At 39.8% G+C, this 22,280-nt stretch overlaps 2 protein-coding genes across 2 annotated transcripts; one reads left to right on the top strand and one right to left on the bottom strand.

Annotated features, from left to right (window-relative positions):
• Nucleotides 1-5,818: 5,818 nt before the first annotated feature.
• On the top strand, nt 5,819-14,458 carry LOC126390343 (N-acyl-aromatic-L-amino acid amidohydrolase (carboxylate-forming) B-like). The gene is made up of 7 exons (XM_050044610.1): nt 5,819-6,132; nt 8,990-9,216; nt 9,327-9,519; nt 11,409-11,502; nt 11,588-11,695; nt 11,877-11,989; nt 13,846-14,458. Exons 2-7 carry the CDS (start codon nt 8,990-8,992, stop codon nt 14,038-14,040), a joined length of 930 nt encoding a protein of 309 aa, XP_049900567.1. The 5' UTR covers nt 5,819-6,132; the 3' UTR covers nt 14,041-14,458.
• Nucleotides 14,459-15,386: 928 nt separating this feature from the next.
• LOC126390346 (claudin domain-containing protein 1-like) lies at nt 15,387-21,998 on the bottom strand. The gene is made up of 5 exons (XM_050044616.1): nt 21,877-21,998; nt 21,014-21,547; nt 19,659-19,766; nt 18,986-19,123; nt 15,387-16,772 (listed from the first exon to the last, which is right to left on the bottom strand). The coding sequence occupies exons 2-5, from the start codon at nt 21,303-21,305 to the stop codon at nt 16,552-16,554; spliced, it is 759 nt and encodes a 252-aa protein (XP_049900573.1). The 5' UTR covers nt 21,306-21,547; nt 21,877-21,998; the 3' UTR covers nt 15,387-16,551.
• Nucleotides 21,999-22,280: the final 282 nt, after the last annotated feature.

Raw genomic sequence — 22,280 nt, forward strand, 5'->3', positions numbered from 1 at the left:
ATTAGCTGCATCAAAAATTCTTTTTCCTCTGTTTCATATGAATAATTCAGGCATCATTTAATCACTAGGGAGGGACCAGCAGGGAGGATGAGAGCAGCTCTTTGTCTGGTGTCTGATCTGTACGTAACGGGATGAAGTCTGATTCGTGTAAAGCAAATTACAGTGAAACTGACTGACGTGAAGAGTTTGATACAGTCAACACAATCCTGTGGAGAAAAGCAAACTTGGAAAGATGTTTCATGTCTTTAAAGACATCACCAGCTGTGTATAAATGTGGACGACATTCAATCAGTCCTTTCAGTGCTTCTATAGCAACACATACACCTCTGGCAGTCGTCAAGGTTGGCTGCTTGCATGTCGGAGGAGAGGCTATACTGTTCCTTAGATGAGACACGAGATGTGACTATTCAGATTCTGTCCTGTGACCCAGCAGCATTATATTTGTTCAGGGAAATGTACAGTAGTTGTGAATGAACTAGAAAAAAAAAAAACACTCCCCAGGGCCCCCATGCTGTTTAACTGAGAACACTACAGACATGCAGTCTATTGTTGCATGTCAAAACCTTTTTTCCCTGTGAGATACAGCACAAACTGGCATGCAACTACTTATGGCACGCTGCTGTGTAAAGTAGAAAATCCTAAAATGTCCAACTCATAGACAGCTTGTGAGAGTGGTGGAAGTCGTACTCAGATAATTTATAAAAGTAAAAGTGCAACAAAACTGTGGAACTGCTAACAATTTATTGACATGTGATAAGCATGATTCCTGCACACTAATATCCTTGCAGCATTTCACTTTACTTTGAGTTTTCAGTCTATCAGACCGCCATCAGCGCATACATGAATCAGCAACAATTCACATAATTCTAATCAGGCAGTATGCAACACACTTGTGCACAACCCCCCACCTCTTGGGAATTGTAGTTCATTAAGTACTGAATGGAGTACTGTGAGGCATACAAGCATGGATAGAATTATGAATGGGCCTTTCAGGCACAAGCCCAGGGAACCCCGTGACCTTCACCTGCAAAATGTCACTCAAATTAGCACGTAGCAACCAGGAAGACACACAGAGAGACCACGTAGAGATGCAAAGGAACTGCAAAGAGACACAAAAAAACTAGAAAACCGATCAAAACAACTACATAAAGACATAAAATGACCCCAAAAGACTTCAAAAAGACACAAAACAACCTCAAAGAAACACAACATGACCACAAAGAGACAAAGTGACCATGAAGAGATAAAATAACAAACAAAAAGGATCAAAACAATCACAAAGAGACATAGAATGACTCAAAGACACAAAATGACCTACAAGAGACACAAAACAATTACAAAGAGATGCGACATGACCATGAAGAGACACAACGTGACAATAAAGAGACACAAAACAACCACAAGGACCAACAAAATAACTACAAAAAGGATTAAAACAAGTACGAGACAGAATACGACCCAAAAAGACACAGAATTATCTCAAAGAGACACAAAACAACTCTAAAGACACACAGCATGACCATAAAGAGACAAAATTACCACAAAGAGATGCAAAACCACCCTTTTGCATGTCTGTACCCAGGGGCCCATTGTCTCATAATCCGCCCATGCATTCAAATATAAAAATATACAAAAAAGTGTAACACGCAATCTATTTATGAGGTGTAACAGGCTAAAAGGTTTAATGGTTTCATCTTTCACTATGCATTGTATTTTATAAGCCATATGCTTTTGCATGTTATCTCTTAATCTGAACTGTAACTTGTAATTATTCATGTCAGATGAACGTATTGAAGAAAAAAGTACAACATTACCATCTGAAATGTGGTGAAGTAGAAGTATAAAGTAGCAGGAAATGGAAATACTCAAGTACAGGACAAATACCTTTGTGCTTGAGTAAATGTAGTTAGTTATGTTGTCCACTGGGGGGCAGTAATTGTCATTCATCCACTGGGGAAAACACTTACACACTTAGGGGCTGTCCACACCAACGTGGGTATTTATAAAACCGTGACTCTTTGCTCACGGTTTGGCCTTTCATCCACACGTAACCGCAGTTTTGGGCCCCTGTAACCAGAGTTATTTGTAACTGGAGTCCAGGGTGAACTTTTTGGAAAAGTCCAGTGTCAGCAGTCGTGTGGACAGGAAAACCAGTTATTTTGTCTCGTCTCCATTGTATGACGTCACAGTGTGCGACGTAAACAGAAAACAGCTGTGTTATTACCCGATCCAGTGTGTGCGAGAGACGATTTGAGGATGGACCTAAACAAAATACTGCTGCTATTTAGCAGCATATTGATATAGATATATATATTATTATATTGATTTTTCGCGCTTGTTGTTTTTCCGGTAATGACCTTTTACTGCCTTCTGATTGGCTACAATGGCCTTACAGTTATATTGCCACCTACTGCTTTGGCATGTGTATTACATTGCTTGATAGTGGAATTTGCGGTGTCATGTGGACGGAGGTATTTTTATTACACCGCTCGTATGGACGCAGATCTTTTCAAAACTGGAGGCCAAAAAAGTTCGGTTTTAAAAATACCCGTGCTCGTGTGGGCTAGGCCTTAATGTTGGGCTTGAGAGCTTTTGACATCTTCAGGTGGCAAACATGAGCGCAAAATGTGAGTGCATGCTTTATGTATACTGTGACTATCACAAATACATGTATGTGAAAACAAAACTTTAAAACATGCATCATATAAACCAGCAGCTCACACGGACCTGTTAATTGGTCCTCCAAAATTTTTTTTAACAAATTGTAGCCTGTGTTTTGAATTAAATTGTAACAGTACGGCTTTGTCATAGATATGATATTATGATATTGAGTCAAAGGTCAGATGTCAGCAGGTTAAAGGTCAAAAGAGCTCAACAAAGACAGAAATCTGCTCTGCCAGCAGGAATTCATTGTTAAATTTAGCAGTATATTTTTCATGATTTTCATTCAGTCAGAGCTTGTTAGGTTTAACTGAAATTGAAATTGAAGTGATATTAAATGCACTGGATTTAACTGAACGGGCAGAAAGAACAGGAAAATGAGAGACTGACAGAGAGAGAGTGAATGAGTGAGAGGAAGCAGCTTATGATCAAGTGACTGATCCGACAGGATTACATGTCTAAATGGAGCTTAGGACTTCCCTTCAGAGGGAAAGAGTGAGAGAAATGGAAGAGACTGGAAGGGTTATGTGGAGGGGAGAGACGTGAAATATGTGAGGTAATCAACATTTTAACATTTAGTAGATTAGTGATTCCCAACCTTGAGTTAGATACCCCACCTATAGATGACAAGATGCACCTGATGGGTCATGATGGGACATAACGGGACATGGAAGACGAAACAAAAAGTTCTTGTATACAAATTTGAATTCCTTTCTTGAATTGGTCTGTAATCTTTTTCTGTTGACCCCTCTTAAAAGGGGTCACACGCAGACATACTGCTTTATTTTAAGGTGTCGCAAGCGAAATAGTACTAAATCATGTAAGAAGAGTAAAAGAAAGCATTTTAATTTAACGAGATAAAGTGAAAATATGTGGATGCCTATAAACTACATTGTGCAGTCACTGATAACGAGGAGAAAATAGGGAGTGCTGCACTGAGTCAAGGCTCTGTGTAGTTTGTTGTAAAAAAATCAGGTGCTCTTCAAGGATACGGCAAAGAGTCACTTACAGATAAAAAACGACTGGCCAGCTCACTCAGTGTAAAAGTCCATAGTACAAGTAGGCAGTCCAAAAATGCCTCCAGGGCACTCTGACTGTAGTTAAAAATCCTTTATTAATACATGAATAACGAACATGTTTGGACTAAACAGTCGTCATCAGGGTGTTAAATGCATTGGAAACATGAAAATCATGAAATTGGCATAAATGCATACTGTATACAAACATATATCTGTAAGGGTCTCACATGAGTTCTTAAACTGTACACCTGTTTCCAATGCATTTTACACCCTGATTAAGACTCTCTAATCAAAACATGTTGGTTATCCATGAATTGATAAAGGGTTTAGTGCCTCAGATGCGCTATTCTTCTCTTTAGCTTCATTTATTTCTGTGATTTTTGTTTTTGCTATAATATCAAACATCACAGCAGTTTTGTTGAAACTTTTCTTCACTTTGAGTCGATGTGATCAGTGTCTGATGTCTCACATCTGAGTTTCAAAGTCATGAAATAAACTGGACCTGACTCACAGCTGACCGATCACATTAGCTCCAAACCTGCTTCCTCATAACATTAATAATCATTATATCAACTTGTCATAAACACAAAAAGAGGTGCATTTCTTGTTAATGTCAAGTTGCCATGACAAAGGCATCTTCTGGTAATGTCAAGTTGTCATTATAAGGACATCCCAAACAAATTTAATGTCAACTTGTCATGACAAAGACAACTTCTGGTAATGTCACTTTAATTAATGTCAAGTTGTCATTATAAGGACATCCCAAACAAATTCAATGTCAACTTGTCATGACAAAGACAACGTCTGGTAATGTCATCATGGTTAATGTCAAGTTGTCATTATAAGGACATCCCAAACAAATTCAATGTCAACTTGTCATGACAAAGACAACTTCTGGTAATGTCACTTTGATTAATGTCAAGTTGTCATAATCAAGACAACCCAAACAATGTCAACTTGTCATTACAAAAACCGAATGACACTTAATGACAGCAGTCATAAACGTTTATGACATGTACATAATGTTCATGACAAGTTCATGACAGTGTAATGTCATAGTTATGACAGTGTCATGTCACTCTTATGTAGATACCTTCAAGTAAAGTGTTACCAAAATATCTTCTACAAGAGACACTTGGCCAAGGCAGCAGCCAATCAAAACACATTTCAAATGCAACAAATACAAAATATAATACAAAAATCCACAATAAAACAACAACTAGTCAAACATAGTGGCCTCTCGAGAAAAACAAGCACATGTCTCTGTCACCACATCCTCTATGATGTTCTTAAATTCAACAATGGATATAGGTGTTTCTAATTTTAGATCTTTTTGAAGACATGATCTTTTGCCAAACATATCCGTGTGATTTCTGTGCCTAAACCTAACCACAGGTTCATCACAGCATTGTTGAGCAATTTGAAGTTTCAGTGAATCAGCTAAAGAAATACTGCACAAATGCGACATATTTGTAAAAATTTATGAAATGAACAATTTCATTTGGCAACTGTGTTGGGTATTAGTATTTCTATTTAATTGATTGATTGGTTGGTTTTATTTGATAAATTAAAATACAGTACACAAATGTGCATACAGCACTAAAATTAATCAAGATATTGCAATAAAGTCACATGATTTATTTCCATTGTGGTCCTGAGGTCTAGGCTGTATGCTACTAATATCCCACTTTTACACTACCTAAAAAACGATATAAAACATTAATCTTATACAGGCATAAAAAACAACAAAAAACAGCCAAACTCAGAAACCAGACCAGAAACATAGGCGTGTCCTAGAAAGAATGTTTCACTATCAGCATCCATTTTTTTTTTTTCAGCTGTTTTTTAAAAGCCTAGCGTTTAAGAAAAGAATTTGAGGGCTTCCTCCACCACTGTCAGCCTGTTAGGGTTAATTCGAAACAGGGTCTTCTCAATAAATCAAGTTCCCTTATGAAACACTCCTCAGCTGCTGTGAACCTCTGTGGCTCCCGCTTAGCACTAGTGAAGATGTTTAAACATGGCGTGTACTGTAGTCTTGTTGCTGTTGAGGCACCTTAAAGTTACACCCAGACCACAGGGCACTCAGAGCGGCTCCTGCTGGTTTGTTAGAAAATAACAGAGCGACTTCCTGCTACAGCACAAAATGTCCAACTGCTTGAAATATGAGCTGAAGAACATAAAGAGGAGGGCCGCAGAAGGAACACACGCAAGGCAAAAGGAGGGCCGGTTTTGAAAGTCTGTATATAATGATGTGGACTGGTTTGTGTTTGACTCTGCCTTTATTGCTGTCTGTGTATGTGAACGGTGAACTGCTCTGACTGGAATGTAGCTTGCAGAGTGCCTGTATAGCTTTGCCGGCAGATTATGAAATACTGCAATAATATCCTGATACAAAGTCCCTCTGAGTTCGAAGGTTGCTGAAGTCCAGTGGGTGCTGAACTTTAAAAGAAAGGTAAGATGCACAGCTTCCTGGCATACTATATTTCATGCACATTTTGTTGGAGGGATTGATTTACATGTTCATGTTTTTCTCTCTGGGCTGATCATGTAACCTGAACCCTACAAAACAGCACTTTGCCCCTAAGATACAAACAGACAGTCAGTTGTACTTTGTTCATCCATGCTTGTATATTTACTGGATATTATCAAATCAATAAGGCCACTGCTGTATCTGAGTCAGCCGATTTTTGGATGTTTCATTTCCCCAAATGTGCCTGTTTTGCATGACTTCTGCCGCACTTTGAATTCTAAAGTCTTGTCTAAAAGACATCCAGATGAGGGGTGTGTCATGCAACAGAAAGTATTTCACATGTCAGAAATGTTGATCAATTTATCAGGTTATAAGAAATGCTTTGTGTATCAGGCATCAGTGTAGTTGTAAGCATGTGTCAGGGCACTTTAAGTATTTATTTAAGGTCCAGTGTGAAAGATTAAGGAGGATTTATTTGCTGAGTTGCAACCAGCTGACACTTCTCTGGGTAAGAATTCCTTCAGTGTTCACTGAGGAGGTGTTTACAATGAGCCGAATTATCCACAGAGGTCTCCTCCTTTCCAAAAAGAAACGAACCAGCTGTTTAAACCCAGGAAAAACACTGAGTAAAGCAGTTTCACATTAAAAATCAGTGTTTCTCCTATGCAGTTTGGTATTTCACAGATGGGCCACTAACCTAGCGCCTCAAAATGTGTGCTCACCTTATTTCTGATACAAACAAATTATCCACAGAGGTCTCAGCCTCTCCAAAATAAACAGAGGTGGTGAAAAAAGCAGTTTTAAATTACAAATCAGTGTTTATCTGACACTGTTCAGCATGTCAGACATAGGCTACCAGCCCAGCTTATGGGTGCTCACCTTTGTGTCTATAAAAACTTAAGATCCAGGGGCCACATTCATAAAGCTTCCGAGTGCTAAGTGTTGCTCCTAGTGATGCAATTCAAAGAAAATTCTTAGAATTGCGATGCTTTCTCAGAATTTCCCCTTAAAGTTAAGACTAGGTTCTTGTAAAGATAAAAGTTATTCACAGATTCTTAGACCTTAAACATTAAAAGGCTGTTTCTCTGACACAGCTCCACAGTGGCCAATGCAAAATTGCGAATACATGAATGGCTCTTTCTAATGCCAATGTTTGCTTATCCATTCTGGACGAGGGTAGAAACATAACAGAGCACCATGGCAATCTCCGTAGACGAGGACCCGCTCCCTATGTAGATATAAACAGCTCATTCTAAGGTATCAAAAACACAAGTCATATTTTCAGGCGTAAAATAATACACTAAAGAAAACATACTTATTATATTATTATATCCATCTCTGCCAATATATCTCCCTAAATCCTACACACTAGACCTTTAATGTACAATATCTTTCCACAATTATCACCTCTCCTATATGACATATTTTAGATATTTACATCTGTGTTGTACTAAATTGTTAATCACTATCTGCCTCCACTTCTGTGTTGCCCACCGGAGGCGTTACAGTTGTTGCCAGCTACATGACTAAACACTTATATCTGCTTATAGCTACATTATAGTGTGAGTATGTAGATATCAAATGTTTTTAAATGTTAAATGGGAGGGTTAAAATTAAGTGGTGCAACTTCTTCTTTCTTCTTTTGCTTTCTGCTGATGTTGTAAAATGCAGATCCAGCTGTTTGCTTGGCATCATGTCAGAGTAAACAGGGACAAGACTGGAGTGTACTGGCGGTCACTGAAGCAGCATCCCTGCATAGCTTGTTGTTGGATTAATAACTGATGTGCTTAAAGTCAGATAATCATGTTTATCGTTTATTATTGAAAAGAAAATATGTATATATTAAATATCATTTAATTTAAGTTTGATAAAGGGAGTTTTAAACGAGGTGAGTGAACAAGTTTTCCCTCCATGAGCTGGGGCCTCTGGCAGCAGATGTGTGACCCCTGGGGCCATATGCACAAAGCTAACTAAGATAATTAACCTACCTTGTAATAGATTTCTCCTGTGCACATAAGATAAAAAAAAAAATCACTTTTAAGGACTTTAGGGGCTCTGCAGTTTTCTATTTATTGCTTCAATTCAAAAGCGAATTCAACTTGAGAACTAATACTGAGGATTTCTCAAATGAATCATTAAGTAAATGCAAACACAGTATTTGCAATTAATAAAACCTAACTATCACTCAGAACAGCTCTGACAAGAATAACTGGATACTAAAATGACGTATGTGAAGGTGGTGTCGTAACTGTAAGAGGAGAGTTGAGTATCTGTCTTGTCTTTATGCAGCAGCTTTTAAACTTGGGGGGTTTTCTTTGACTCTCAGTCACACATTAGGCTGCAGTGACCTAAGAGCAACAAACTACAGACATTCACCCCTCAGTGAGTATCTTGTGACACAACCATGAGTTAACACTTTTAGGTTTTCGACTTCCACTAAACCTAACCCTACAATAAGTCAGGGCTAGTGGACCTGAAGCTAAAACAAATACACAAAGTAAATGGACAACCACAGTTTGTTGTGTAAAGGAAGACGTCTGCAATCATTCACAGAACATTCAAGCAACAGACTCTCATGTTGTATTCTAATCTTTACAAAATGTTTATCTAGACTTTAACAGACTTGGTGTCTTCTCTAATGTGTCTACAACTAGATTAGTCACTTATTAAATTAAATGATTGAGTGACCCTTTAAGGAATACTCTTGCAATTGCAGTTTCTGACCAGAGACTGAACCTGATTTCACCATCTGGTCCCAGGTTAGACTCAGGTCATAAAGAGTCAGGATGAACTAAAGACATGAGAAAACTTAAAACAACCTCTTTTTTCCTGCCAACAGATGGAGCACGTCTCTTTCTCGCCGCTGTCCCGCGTTGCCATTTGCGGTGGCACCCATGGAAATGAGATGACAGGGGTGTATTTGGTGAGAGAAATGCAGAAACAGAAGGTAGATCAGACTGGATCTGTTTCTGTAACTACCGTCCTATCGAATCCACGGGCTGTGGATGCTTGCAGGAGATATGTAGAAAAAGATCTCAATCGCTGTTTCACAGCTGCCCTGCTGAGGTAAGTTTGAAAAAGAAAAAGTTGCAAACTGCCTTGCAGTACAAAACTAAAAACAGCCAGACAAGAGGATTCATGTATTGGAAACTCATTAGCCATGTTCTGGCTTCCAGCTCTCCCATAACAGACTCTGCACCCTACGACCTGAGGCGAGCCCAAGAGCTGAATGCTCAGCTTGGGCCCAAAGGAAGCCAAGAGGCTGTGGATCTGCTTTGCGACCTGCATAACACCACTGCCAACATGGGCATGTGCATACTCATGGACTCCTCAGACCCGATCCCACTGCACATTTACAAATACATACAGGTAAGAGCTTCAAGGAATCATCCAGACAAATATTTTAAGGCATATATAACTTGACTTCAACAAATTAGAGCACAGAGCACTAAAACTGCAGATGTCATAATGTTGAAGTCATTCATTCATTATTTTCCATAGCCGCTTATCTTGTTGGGGGGGGGGGGGGGCTATCCTTTCTGACACTGGGTGGGAGGTGGGGTACACCCTGGACAGGCTGCCAGACCATCACAGGGTTGACACATAGAGACAGAAAACCATTCACTCTTACATTCACAGTCACACCTACCGGCAATTAACCTATCTATCTATTAACCTGTCTTTTGACCAGTGGTTCTCAACTGGTCTATCCTCAGGACCCACATTTTTCTTCAGTCATTAAGTCGTGACCCAAATTTTTTACTCTCCTCTCAAATCTATTTCACAGACACTTCCTTGAAATTTTATGACTTTTTTCATGAAATACAATAGTCTTGTGGTGCGTATTCATGTCTATTAATCATCTTTGCATTGACTATTGTATGTAATATACAGACTAACATTTTGAGAATTTCTAGAAAACATTTCTAGAAAAAAAGTTGCAAAATTACATGAACAAAGTTGCAATTCTTTTGCAAAAAAGTTATAAAATTTTACAAAAAAAAGTCAAGAATTTTTCGAAAAAAGACGTACAATTTTGAGAAAGAAATCATTAAATTTTGAGAAAAAGGTAAGATTTCAAGGAAAAATCATTAAATTTTGCAAAAAAGTCAAAATATTGAGAAAAAACATTACATTTTCAGACAAAAATCGTAAAACTTTAAGAAAAGGTCATAAAATTTTTAGAAAAAAGTTGTAAGATTTTGAGGAAAAATGTCATACAGTTTGAGGAAAAAAGTTATAATATTCCACAAAAGATTTGTGAATCTGTCAAAATGACCTGTGACCCACTTTTGGGTCCCGACCCACCAGTTGAGAACCACTGCTTTAGACTGTGGGAGGAAGCTGGAAAGAAAACCCATGCTGACACAGGGAGAACATGCAAACTCCGCACAGAGGGGCTGCGCCACACCCTCTTGCTGTGAGGCGACAATGCTAACCACTGCACCACTGTGCCGCACAAATGTTGAACCCAATGAACTTTAATTTGACTGCAAATACTGCATGCTTACATGCCGGTGTTAAGCAGGTATAATGCTTACCATGCTCGCCATCTTGTAATAGCAAGCTAACATTTGCTAATTAGCACAAATAAAGTATAGTTTAGGTTCGCGTTTCAGGTGTTTAGTTATAAATTAAAGTATTGTGAAAATAGAAATGGTGGCACAAGAGGCACAATAAACTGTAAGTGGACTTGCACGTGCATGGATCCTTTCTGCCTCTCAACCCCTCAAAGTGTTTTAACACTGCATGTCACGTTCACACACACACCTTCATACACTGGTGGCCGAGGATTTGACACAAGGTGCAACCTGCTACTCAGTTAAACATTCACACGCAACCACACATAAGTCCTCCAGTCCGCATGTCCAAGTATCCTTGGGCAAGATACTGGATAACCCACTCTCTGTCCTGAGCCACAGGTGCCTAAGTACTTTGTGGACCACAAACGTCTGTACAAAATATCATGGCAGGCCACCCAGTAGTTGTTCAGATATTTCACTTCTGACCAGCTGTTTTTGTTTTTGCCCCTGTTCAAATAGTCTTTGTTTAGGTTTTTTTCAAAATTCCTGCCCTGCACCAGTATTATTGCACAGTATATATAGTTTGTAATCCATAGTAATCATGGTGTCAAGTCAATATGAAGCTGAATCTGTGGTCATCTTCCAGGATATACTGTATTTGTATTGTATGGTAAAGCTCTAAAGACTGAACTGAAGCATGCAGGGCTGTAAATATTTGACCTGTCTGGTTTTCAGAGTAAGATGACCTCTGCGCCTGTGAGAGCAATCCAGTTGGGTCGATCACATTCTGAAACATATTCCCTGGATTCAGTGGGCAAACATGGCTTTTGTAAGTGTGTGAATTTTTCTGCCTGCATTTGAATAATCGGATTAATAAAAAGGTAAGATGCTGATGTTTCTCTTGTTCTCTGCAGCGATAGAGGTCGGTCCTCAACCACACGGCGTGCTCAGAGCTGATATCTTTAACATAGTGAAAGGGGGAGTGGATCTCATGATTGACTGGCTCCAGAAATTCAATTCTGGTAAGAAACAACCTCTGGTCAGATTATTTAAACAGGTTTTCTGACTTAATGTTCAAAACTTGTGATGGCCCACTTTAACATTTTCTCTTTTCTTTAATTCAGATATTTAATCAACTGATTATCGTCTTTTTTGCAATTAAAAAAATGCTCATTACTACTTATTACTGTCCTTTGCCAACAGGAAGTACTTTTGAAGGGGGTGACGTGGAGGCATACTGCTACGTGAAGAGTGTAGACTACCCAAGGGATCCTACAACCAATGAGATTACTGCTGCCATTCACCCCGATCTGCAGGTAACAGACAAGAAGAGATCTTGGAGACATGCACAGGGTTACTCTGAGTGAGGAGTCTACAGAGAGTTACCCACACAATGTGCAGCTCCCCTCAGCTTTGGAGCTTTAAAGCAAGCTTCGGCTCATTGTTAAGCTGTCATATTGTCATTTTCGGATGCAGCACGCAACTACCTCCTGCAACAAAGCGCTAAAAATCCACTTTACACTACCTGAGGACACAGTTAGCTGGTGAACATGGTGGAGCATTTAGTGGCTAAAGCCCCCAAATTAACACCAATGTTTCTCTGTATCGACTACATGCGTACATAATCAACTGTTTGCCGACAAGTTCATTTTCTGTATCGCCATAAAAAGGTGGTAATATGTCAGTGATCTAAGTGGTAAAACAGTTTCCATTGCCCCCAGGTGGCCACAAAATCAGTCATTGCACCCCAGTCACCAGAAGAAAATTTTGGTATTGTACTTTTTAACAAACAAATATGGCGGCACAGTTTGCAGTGGTTAGCACTGTCACCTCACTGCAAGAGGATTCCTGGTATGAGCCCAGTGTGAGGGGTTCGAAACCAGGATGGTGAAGCCCTTCTGTGTGGACTTTGTATGTTCTCCCCGTGTTATTGTGGGTTTTCTCCGGGTGCTCCGGCTTCCTCCCACAATCCAAAGACATGCTGGCTGGGTTAATTGGTGACTCTATATTCAATGTGAGCGAGAATGGTTGTCTGTCTCTATTGGTGTGTTCATTTTGTACTCGGAGGTCGGAAATTCCCAGTTCCCAGTCGGAAGTTTAAACTCGAACGCATCCTGAGATCGGATTTCCAACTCGGAGCAACCGCATCGACCCTGACTTACAAATTCAAGATGGCTGCCGGTCACATACATAGTGAGTAAACACTCTGCTAAAGTACTGTTTATAGCAATTTTATCTTATTTGTTTTACATTAGGTCAGCCTCATCTGTGGCGTTCATCAGTTGGAGTGCATGATGGTTTTGAAGTTGTCTATACTCCGAAAGTGCAAGGGCATCAAAGGCTTTCTTGCGGGCGTCCATGTTTTTTTCCGACTTGTCCACCGTTGTCAACTAGAATACAAAAACTGTTGTCAACTCGGAGGTGACGTCATTCCCACTTCCGACTTCCGACCTCTGAGTACAAAACGAACGCACCATATGTGTCAGGCCTGTGACAGTCTGGTGACCTGTCCAGGGTGTACCCTGCCTCTTGCCCAATGTCAGCTGGGATATGCTCCAGCCCCCTAGATGGAGAGTCTCCAGCTGTATGCGAAATGGCCGCCAAGGTGCAGACCACTGACCAAAACCAACAACACCAGTCCTTTTTTGGTGACCAGTAGCAATGTTTTAGCAGCACATTGTGGCATTTCCCAGTAATGGTTAGGACTGAGCCATCCCGACTTTTCCTGCAGCTTTTGTGCCACCAAATGTGGGTGTTTTGTCCCAAAATATAATCTCTCCGTAACTATAACCAAGTGATTTTTGTGCCTAAACCTAACTGCACCTTCACCACACTGTTGTTGAAAAATGTTATGTTTCAGAATATCCACTACCAAATAATGTGCAAATTTAACTTATCCGTGGTACAATACAAACATTTTCTGTGGCGAATGGGTTGGTTATTGCAGGTGAAGCTCTTGGCAAGAAAGTGACCAAGCCTATTTCCCAAAACATTGAACTAGTCCTCAACAATGCTGCATACGTCAGTCCCATTTGCAGTTATATTTACATTCATGAATCGATAAAGCCCTGTTTTAGGAAGCTATGACAGGAACAGTAAATGCCATATTTGCATTTAAAAGCTGCCCTGGTGCATGATGACTAATGTGTGAGTGTTCTCTGTCTTTCTCCAGGATAATGACTTCAAGCTCCTCCGACCAGGCGACCCTGCGTTCCTGTCATTTTCTGGGGAGACAGTGAAGCACGAGGGAGAGGAACTCTACCCTTTCTTTGTCAATGAGTGTGCCTACTATGAGAAGAAGATCGCTTTCCATTTAGCTACGAAGGTCACCATGACCATCCCGTCTATAAGTGTGAAGAAGGACTAAGAGTACAGAGACAGAATGAGACCAACATATATACAGACACTTTGTTATAATCAAAGAAAAAAATAATGTGTAAACTTTGTGTGCAATCATGTTTAAATCATCTGAGATGAGCAAATAAACACTTATGCAATGATGATTGGTATTCTACAGGCGGGGAGCACTATGAGATGATACCTCCTCATCCTGTGTCTCAATCCAGAACAGCAGCTCTGCAACACTACAACCTCTGTGAGGCTGAAAGAGGAGGCTTGTGTGTAAAACGAGTTGTTTTTACACTGAACTGAATGATATTGCACAGGTGCTGGATTTATAATCCTCCAACTATTGTGTATTAACTAGAATTGGATCTTTTTCATGCTGTAGCAATGATGCAAAACACTATATTTGAATAAATGAAAACATGGATCACTTTAAACAACTAGTCTGCGTTAATATTTAATGTAGTTTAGCATGTTAGCATGCTAACATTCGGTATTTAGCACTTAAAGCGACACTTACCTTTCTGGAAATTTTACGCTTTTCTTTGTTTCGGTTAAAATGCTATTAATAAGCTGATGGCACACTAAAATGTAAGTGAATTCCACCAGAGATCAAAACTTAAATTATACCATTCTCATATGGTTCTAAGAAAACTCTGACCAATTGTTGCATTCAGACCAAATGCAATGATTGGCCGAGCGTCCCGTCTGTCTTCCCCACGTGGAGGCCTCCGACAGACGTAACCGCTTGCCTAACATCCCTAACGTTAGCCTACTGTAGCGTAGCCTCTGAAACATTGTTATCTTCCTTGTGTGTTTCCACTTACTAGTAACGTTAACATTACTATCTAACGTTAGCACTGTAACCTTATTCTAAAACTCATCAGTCATCACTGACTCCGGTTGAGTTTTAAAACTCCAAGGTTGTGTTTGACTGTCTTGGTTGTAACGTTACACTCGCTCTCCTCTTCCGTGTATCTAAAGTTACCTTGCCAACGCCTATGCCTACGTAATGAGGACGTAATGGAGGAGGGGGGAGTAGGCCTTTGGAGGGAGGTGGAGTTGCAGGAGGAGGGGGATGGGACTTTGGAGGGAGGCGGGAGTTGTGGATGTTCAAATTTTTTCTATGTGCTGTGTGAAATGCAAGAAAGGTAAGAGATGCTTTAACACAAGTCCACCTGAGGCTGATGGGAAGGTCATTCGTTTTGCAGGTGTTTGATCATAGACCAAAGTACTGCACAGCTATCAGAACCATGTTGCTAACGTGGCTATAAATAGCAATAGCCAAACATTTCTGTAATCTTTATACGATAACACTAGTGAGGATTGATGATGACATTGGATCACACAAAAGCAAATAGTCAGAAGTGAGCAAATGCCAAATTTATCAATACAGAAACGAGGACAGTGTGCTTCAGAATACATAAAAACATTTACAAAAAGCCAGAGTGTGAACACGTCAGACAGGTAACAAAACATTGTGACACAAAAACATCACAATTTGTATTCTGGTGCTAAGAAATTAGTTATTTTGGAATTTGACACACAAAAAATTAACAAATTCATTACCTTTCCACACAAATGTTGAGTGTAAAGACATAACAGATTCATGAGGTTTTCACTTGCAAAATACGAGTTTGCAAATTCAATTGTTATTCAGTATACCAATCCCTTTCATTTTAGAGTATCACCAACAAACATTTGAAAGGCTACAACTAATGTAAGAACTGATATTTTGCTGGCAAACCAGTCAGTTAACAACTGATGAAACTGAGCTCTAAAGCAACTTAAAATAGTGAAACTTCGCTACAACAAATTTAAAATGGCAGTTGTATTACATCTATAAACACAGGTGATAATGGGAGATGAGTGGTTTCAGTTTTAGTGATTGACACTGAGTCAACACATACCACAGACTCAAATCAACAATTAACACAGATGACAGAAATGTCATCTTAAAAGGCATGCACAGAAAATGCTTGATATTTAGTATTAGGCAAACAAAATAGCACAAATAAACATTAAAAAACAAAGACAAATAAAGGCTTTCATAATATTATCCATGCACTAATAGAGAAGGTTACCCTGTCTTTGATAACTGCAAGTCTGAAATTTGTGTGCAAGTTTGTAATCTATAAACTAAATGATTTAAGGGCAATGTGGTGAAGCAGCTTTAGAAACAATGGCAACTGAAAAAAAGGCATTAAAGTACGGCACACCAACAGTTAACACCAGAAATAACAAATGATCCACAACATCTGGGTGTTAAAAAAACATCAAAGAACATGCTTTCGATAAGATACAAGTTAAAGATGCTTGAAAACAAAGGTGATGTAACAACTCAGAGGTATAACACTACTTTTTATGAGCACTTATGATGATTAGCTGCAAATCGGTGTATTCCTGCCAAGGTTTGTGATAGTGTTGTTGTTTTAGTACAGTCCTTTTCTAACTAGAAACCATTTTTTTTTTTTAGAAAATGCAGAGACAAGTAGGCTGTTTTAAGGTAAGTTGTTGTTGTGGCAGTCTCTCTTTAAGCTACCCTGTAAGCAGTCATACGGGTGTAGTTTTTGCGGTGACTCCTGGCCGCCCACAGGAACAAAGCAGCTGCCATCATCTGCAGAGGGAAGGAGATGAGGGCGAGGTAGAGGGACCAGCCCAGCGAGCCCTCCAACCCTTCTGGTGGTGGGGAGTACTGTTTAAGCAAATCCACCCCGGCCAGGAAACAGCAGACGGTACCCAGAGTGCAAAGACCTGGTAAGTCAGAGGAGAAAGATGGTTTAAAGTGAAATTTGAAGCACTGCACAGTAAGATAAAAGAAACAGTGGAAATTTAAATGTTGCGTTAGCCCAAACTAAACAACGACAACCGAAGGTCAATACTGAAGCAAATAAAATCTAAAGCCCAGCTCAGACAAAAGATTTGCAACCAGACAAAACCGCTTTAGAACTTTACAGAGGAAAGCTGCAGTGGTGTGAAGGTTGATGATGTCACCTGCAACTCAGCTGGTCAAATCGCAGGTGGCTGGTTTTAGCACGTAAAGCACCTGTTTCAACAGCCAATCAGCTTGCAGTGAAGTCTGCTGGTCAACTCCAAATGACCACAGACAGCGTGTTCGCCTGCTGCGTCACGTGCTCCATCCTCATCAAGACCTCTGTTTCTGTCCTCACTGTGTCCCAGTGTTGGACGGTGGGTCGCTGCTGCTGCTGGCTGTATGTGCTTATGCCACCCGCCCACACACATATTCTTGTTGGCTGATTAACTGGCACTAATTATTTACATTATTGTGGCGTATTTATCATGAATACAGTCCTTCTGAAGCTTGTTTTGTTTCTGTTTTTCAGTTTCATCACTACTACAAATGCAGCTGTAGCCAGTATCTCACTATCACTATCCTCATAGATATTTTAAGAAGCTACAAATTGTATTCAGCCACAAAATAAGCCTGAAAAGCTGAAAATCAGAGCGAAAGTACACAGAGTTGTTGCATAGAGATGATACACCGTCTCATCTAGTTGTATTGGTGTGAACCAGCAGGTTTTTAGAACGTTGCTGAACAGTGCATTGCAAGTCGTCGTCTGTTTCAACTCGCCTAGTTGTGAATCTTTGGTCTGAACTGGGCATGAACTGCAGTCACACACACATCTTCAATGAAAATACAAATGTATTAATTTACCACAATCAGGATTTTGTTAATACAGCGCATAATATCAGAGGAATAAATACAGAAATAAAAACCAACCCTGCTAACATCAGAAGAATTTACTAAATCTTTCTGAAATATAACATTAACCTTTAAGGGTAACTGCGTATATCACATAATGTAGCAACGCCTAAGTATTTAAGGGGTGACAATAGTGAAAACAACACAGGATAAGTGACGTGATTTATCACATTATATGTTTGCTACATGGTAATGAATCAAAGCAAAAGAAAACTTTGAGGTTTCTACGTTCAGGAAAGTAAAAGCAGACTGGTGGGAATGTATGAGGAAGAACTCACCTTACAAGAAGACGGTCACAAGATGGGCTGGGCGATTAATCATATTGTATTTTCAAATACAATGTGGCTTCCAGCGATTATGAAACAAGATAATCTAGATAAAACGAATATTGTGCTGCAGTCTGTTTTAAAGGGATGCTCTCGTTTTGTCTTGTGTTATAAATTCAGCACACCACTTTCAATAACAACAGTGTGCTCAGTGTTGGCAACTTTCTCGCTGGCAACTTTTCAGACTCTCTGGTGACTTTATTTCTAAAAATATCTGCCACCACGACTGCTGCAAGTGCAGCCTGTTGAGCTGTCATAATGTTACCAGGTGGAACTCTCAGGATGGCTGCTAACACTTCACTTCAGACAGCATCACTCGGATGTGTCTATTAGCAGAACAAGACACACACAGACTGTAAGGTGAGTCCTTAACACAGCCTTTACTGTTTTCCTTTTCAGTATCAAGGTCGTCTCTCTTACTGATTGATTATCTGTTAAAGTTTTGATTTAATAAACAAAACAAAACAGATAAACCTTATATTCACTGGCACATCCAAGCTACAACACCTTGACTTACTGGTGTGCTCAAACTCTGCACTGAGTTGAAGTTAGTACAAGCCAGACATGTACTTTAATATCAGTTGATCTTTTTCAATTACTGTTTATGTTAAAGAAGAGCATGGCAGCAGCTCTGCCTCTCTGCTCCTCCATATACTGTTCATTTGAAAGGATTTTTGTTTCACCGATGAGTCTCTGCCTATCACAATCAATCATGGTGGCTGCTACAGTACTTGCCACCACCCCTTGCCCTCCATTTGTTTTCTTGTTTACATAATTGCATAGTAAGAGGAAGAGAAACTTAAACCCATATCCCCCCTTCTGAAGTCTGTGGGTATTAACATCACAGATTTTATGTCATGTCCATTTTTTCTGGGGTTTATGGCAGGAAAGGGGGAATATGCATGCTCTTAACTCACCTGCAAGTAGATGGAGCACTCCCACGCCCAAGGTGGGGGTGAAGCTGCGGCACAGGCAGGCACAGACCCCAACAAGGCCACCGAGGAACACCAAAGCCAGAGACACCAAGGGCAGGAGAAACTGGCACCTCCACAAGTCTGCATAAAAAGGTAATAAAAAGGGTTTACTAAAAAAAAATTCTAGACAATAAAGGGATGGAAACAGTAAGATTATCACAATTTGACAGACAATTTGAGGCATAAAGGCATTTGTTGGACAGTAAATTAAAAAAATTTCTTTGACAAATTTTCCTGATGCAGATAAGCATGAGCCGATAGCCAAAGCTAGTATCTATAGCAGAAAAAGAATATAGTTCAGCTAAACATCACTTCACAAGAGAGTCTCTATTTTCTAAATTGTCTGGGGAATTACTGTGACATTGGATATGTTAACGCCATGTAATTTTTACTGCTACGTATTTCCTGATTTCAAATATTTCATCCATAAAATAGCCCATTTGGCATTATCAAATAATTATCTGTAAATGATATCGTTACAAAACGTTCACAATCGTTGGCAGTGGCCTTCATGTCTGGTGAAACTGGGTTCAAATGGAAGCAGGAAAACCAAAAACCTTAAACACAACCTCATGTAAATCTACAGACACAAGGGGAACAGACAGGGTAGACTCACATGTTCTGAGCAGATCTTCTTCGCCATTGATGTTTCCAGAATATTTGTACTTTGGACTAAACTGCTGAGGAAGAGTGAAGCTCACACACTGTGTCTCCATCTTTGGATCTAAAGTCACAATCAGAGAGCGAAAAATTCAACACAGCAGTCATCCCTTACTGACACACAGAGTGTGATGTAGGGATGGGCATCATGAGGATATACAGTACACCACTAAACAACAGGAATGTGTAATTTCTCCTCTTTAATACTGAGGTAGCTATACCTCTTACTGTCAGTGGTTGTCTATGTGCTTTAATGATATATACCAACACTGGACTCACAGGTAGGGATGCTGCGATTTAGGCTAATGCTTCTTTTTAACTTTAACCATCAAGTAACTTTTAAAGTTTGACAAAACATTTTTTTTCTTTTCTGTATTAAAACATCAGCTTGATGTAGTGTTTTACTAAAATTCAAGACACCAATTTTTTTTTTTATTGCATCCACATTTTTTTTTTTTAATGAAAACTTCTGGATGTTTTTGTGGTGGCGAAAAGGCCTAGAAATACTTAGTCTCTATATACAGACTCTGCATTCAGTGAATGTAGAGTCTGTAGGCAAACCCTGGAGATCTTGCCTCTGGAAGAAGAGCGGAAGAGCCCTGGTTTACGGTTGTAGGCTGTCTGTAGTCCGTGTGATATTGACCAATCACGTTTCAGCCGGCTGCAGTTGTTGCCAGGTTCAATGGTCCGTGCAGTAAACTAACGAGGCAGAACATAATTGGCGTCACTGCAAACTCTGAATCCATCTCAATGGTTCAGCATATTTACTTATATATAAACGGAAGCCGGAAACGGAAATTTGTCTCCTCCGCCCAAATCAAACCGGAACGAAAAAAAATCGGGGGTCTGCCCCCAGAGGCTGTATCACCATCTGCCGGATGTCAGACGCCAAATACAGCTGATGGGTTCCAAAAATGAGAAATACTTGACCCTTAAGGTCAAGTTAGAAGCAGAACATGTTTACTGAAATTGAGCAACCCTGAATGATGTCACTCTGGGGAGAAGTATTTGAAGTCTTGACCTTAAGGGTCAAGTATTTCTAGGCCTTTTCACCACCATATATTCTCAATCACTTTTGATCACATTTTTCCTGTAATGCAGCCAAGAATATTTGGTGTCTTGGAAATGTGTGACCTTGACTACAATTAATATAGTTGTATAACTCTAATAAATCATGGCAAGCATAATCTTGCTTTCATAACGTGTATAAAGAGAGATCTACCTAACAGTGTGAAATTAAAGATGTGAAATCAAAATAGGAACACTGTGACAGCTGTGTGGAGAGGTCATATTTTGAACGGGAGGTCATACCTGGCTCTTTGAACCAGTATGACCGGCTCTCGCTGGGCACCTGTATGCACCTCCACCACAGTCCCAGGGTGCCGTTCAGACGGAACATGGTCTGGCTGAAGGTCTTCTCATTGAACTCTCCATTGATGAAGTCGTCTCTGAGCTCAGTGGCGTTGCTCCCCTCATTTTTAACTGGTGGGCAGCTGTACTGGTACCAATGCTGAGTTCCCACAGCCACAGAGAGGTAGACTGTGGCCAGCAGACTAAGCACTGAGCCAATGACAAGAGCTGTGGCATAACGGTTATCCACCATGATGACCAATAGCTCGTTTAGAGCCTGTTTAACAAGAAACTACTCTTTGATATAAAAATGAAGTTTGGCTTCCACTGTGTGATGGTTACAAATGATATGTCCACTTTGTGTTTAGGCACCACGGCATGTCTGTTAGCATCTGTCAGGTAGTATGACAGTGTCAGAGTATCTCACCATGATACTCTACTTAATGATATTGCTACTGTGCTGCATATTGTCCCAAACACAGATGAGTTCACAACCTGCCGAAGAAGGAAACATACTCACAGATTAATGTCGAGCTATTTGTGTATTGCACCCTGTTTGACTTGTCACTTAACTTCGCTAGTAAGCAATTGACGACAGCAACGTGTTGTTAGCTTGCTTGGACTGTTACATTTACTTGTTTCACACAGCTAATATAATAATAACAAATGTAACGTTAACTTCCGCATCTGTGCGACAGTTAGCATCTTGCTAGCTAGCTAACGCTAATTAGTAATTACCGTTGGCAACAGCTGGCCACATCAGCATAAATATATTTAACTGACAAATACACGATAACAATTTCATTCTTCTCTCTTTCTTTTACCTCATAGTTGCATAATACTTCCAAATATTGGCGTTATTTCTTTTGCTCATTAAATTTCCAGCTGGCCTCCGTCTTCTTCTTCTACGCTATGAAGTTTTCTTCTTCTTCTTTTAATTTTTACTGGTTGGAAAACCAGTGCGTTATGCACACTGCTGCCACCTGGTGCAGAGTGTACAGATCGAAACCATAGACAAGGGGTGTCAAACTAATTTTATTCCGTGGGCCACATCCAGCCCAATTTGATCTCAGATGGGCCGGGTCAATAAAACCATCACACAATAATCTATAAGAACCATCAGCTCCAAAATGTTCCTTTTTTTGTGTAAAGAATTACAAGTACGTTCTGTAGATGTTCATCCGGTCACAGTAAATATTCATTGTTCATCAGAAAATTGTGGTCAGGG

Source organism: Epinephelus moara, chromosome 5 (assembly GCF_006386435.1).
Source record: "Epinephelus moara isolate mb chromosome 5, YSFRI_EMoa_1.0, whole genome shotgun sequence".
NCBI lineage: Eukaryota > Metazoa > Chordata > Actinopteri > Perciformes > Serranidae > Epinephelus > Epinephelus moara.

Bases quoted from the DNA above. Each gene is read 5' to 3' on its own strand.
- LOC126390343 (XM_050044610.1), top strand. From the start codon at position 8,990: ATGGAGCACGTCTCTTTCTCGCCGCTGTCCCGCGTTGCCATTTGCGGT. The intron at 9,217-9,326 runs GTAAGTTTGAAA...TCTGGCTTCCAG, and splicing joins TTCACAGCTGCCCTGCTGAG to CTCTCCCATAACAGACTCTG. The intron at 9,520-11,408 runs GTAAGAGCTTCA...TCTGGTTTTCAG, and splicing joins ACATTTACAAATACATACAG to AGTAAGATGACCTCTGCGCC.
- LOC126390346 (XM_050044616.1), bottom strand. From the start codon at position 21,305: ATGGTGGATAACCGTTATGCCACAGCTCTTGTCATTGGCTCAGTGCTT. The intron at 19,767-21,013 runs GTATGACCTCCC...TTGTGACTTTAG, and splicing joins ATACTGGTTCAAAGAGCCAG to ATCCAAAGATGGAGACACAG. The intron at 19,124-19,658 runs GTGAGTCTACCC...CTTTTTATGCAG, and splicing joins AGAAGATCTGCTCAGAACAT to ACTTGTGGAGGTGCCAGTTT.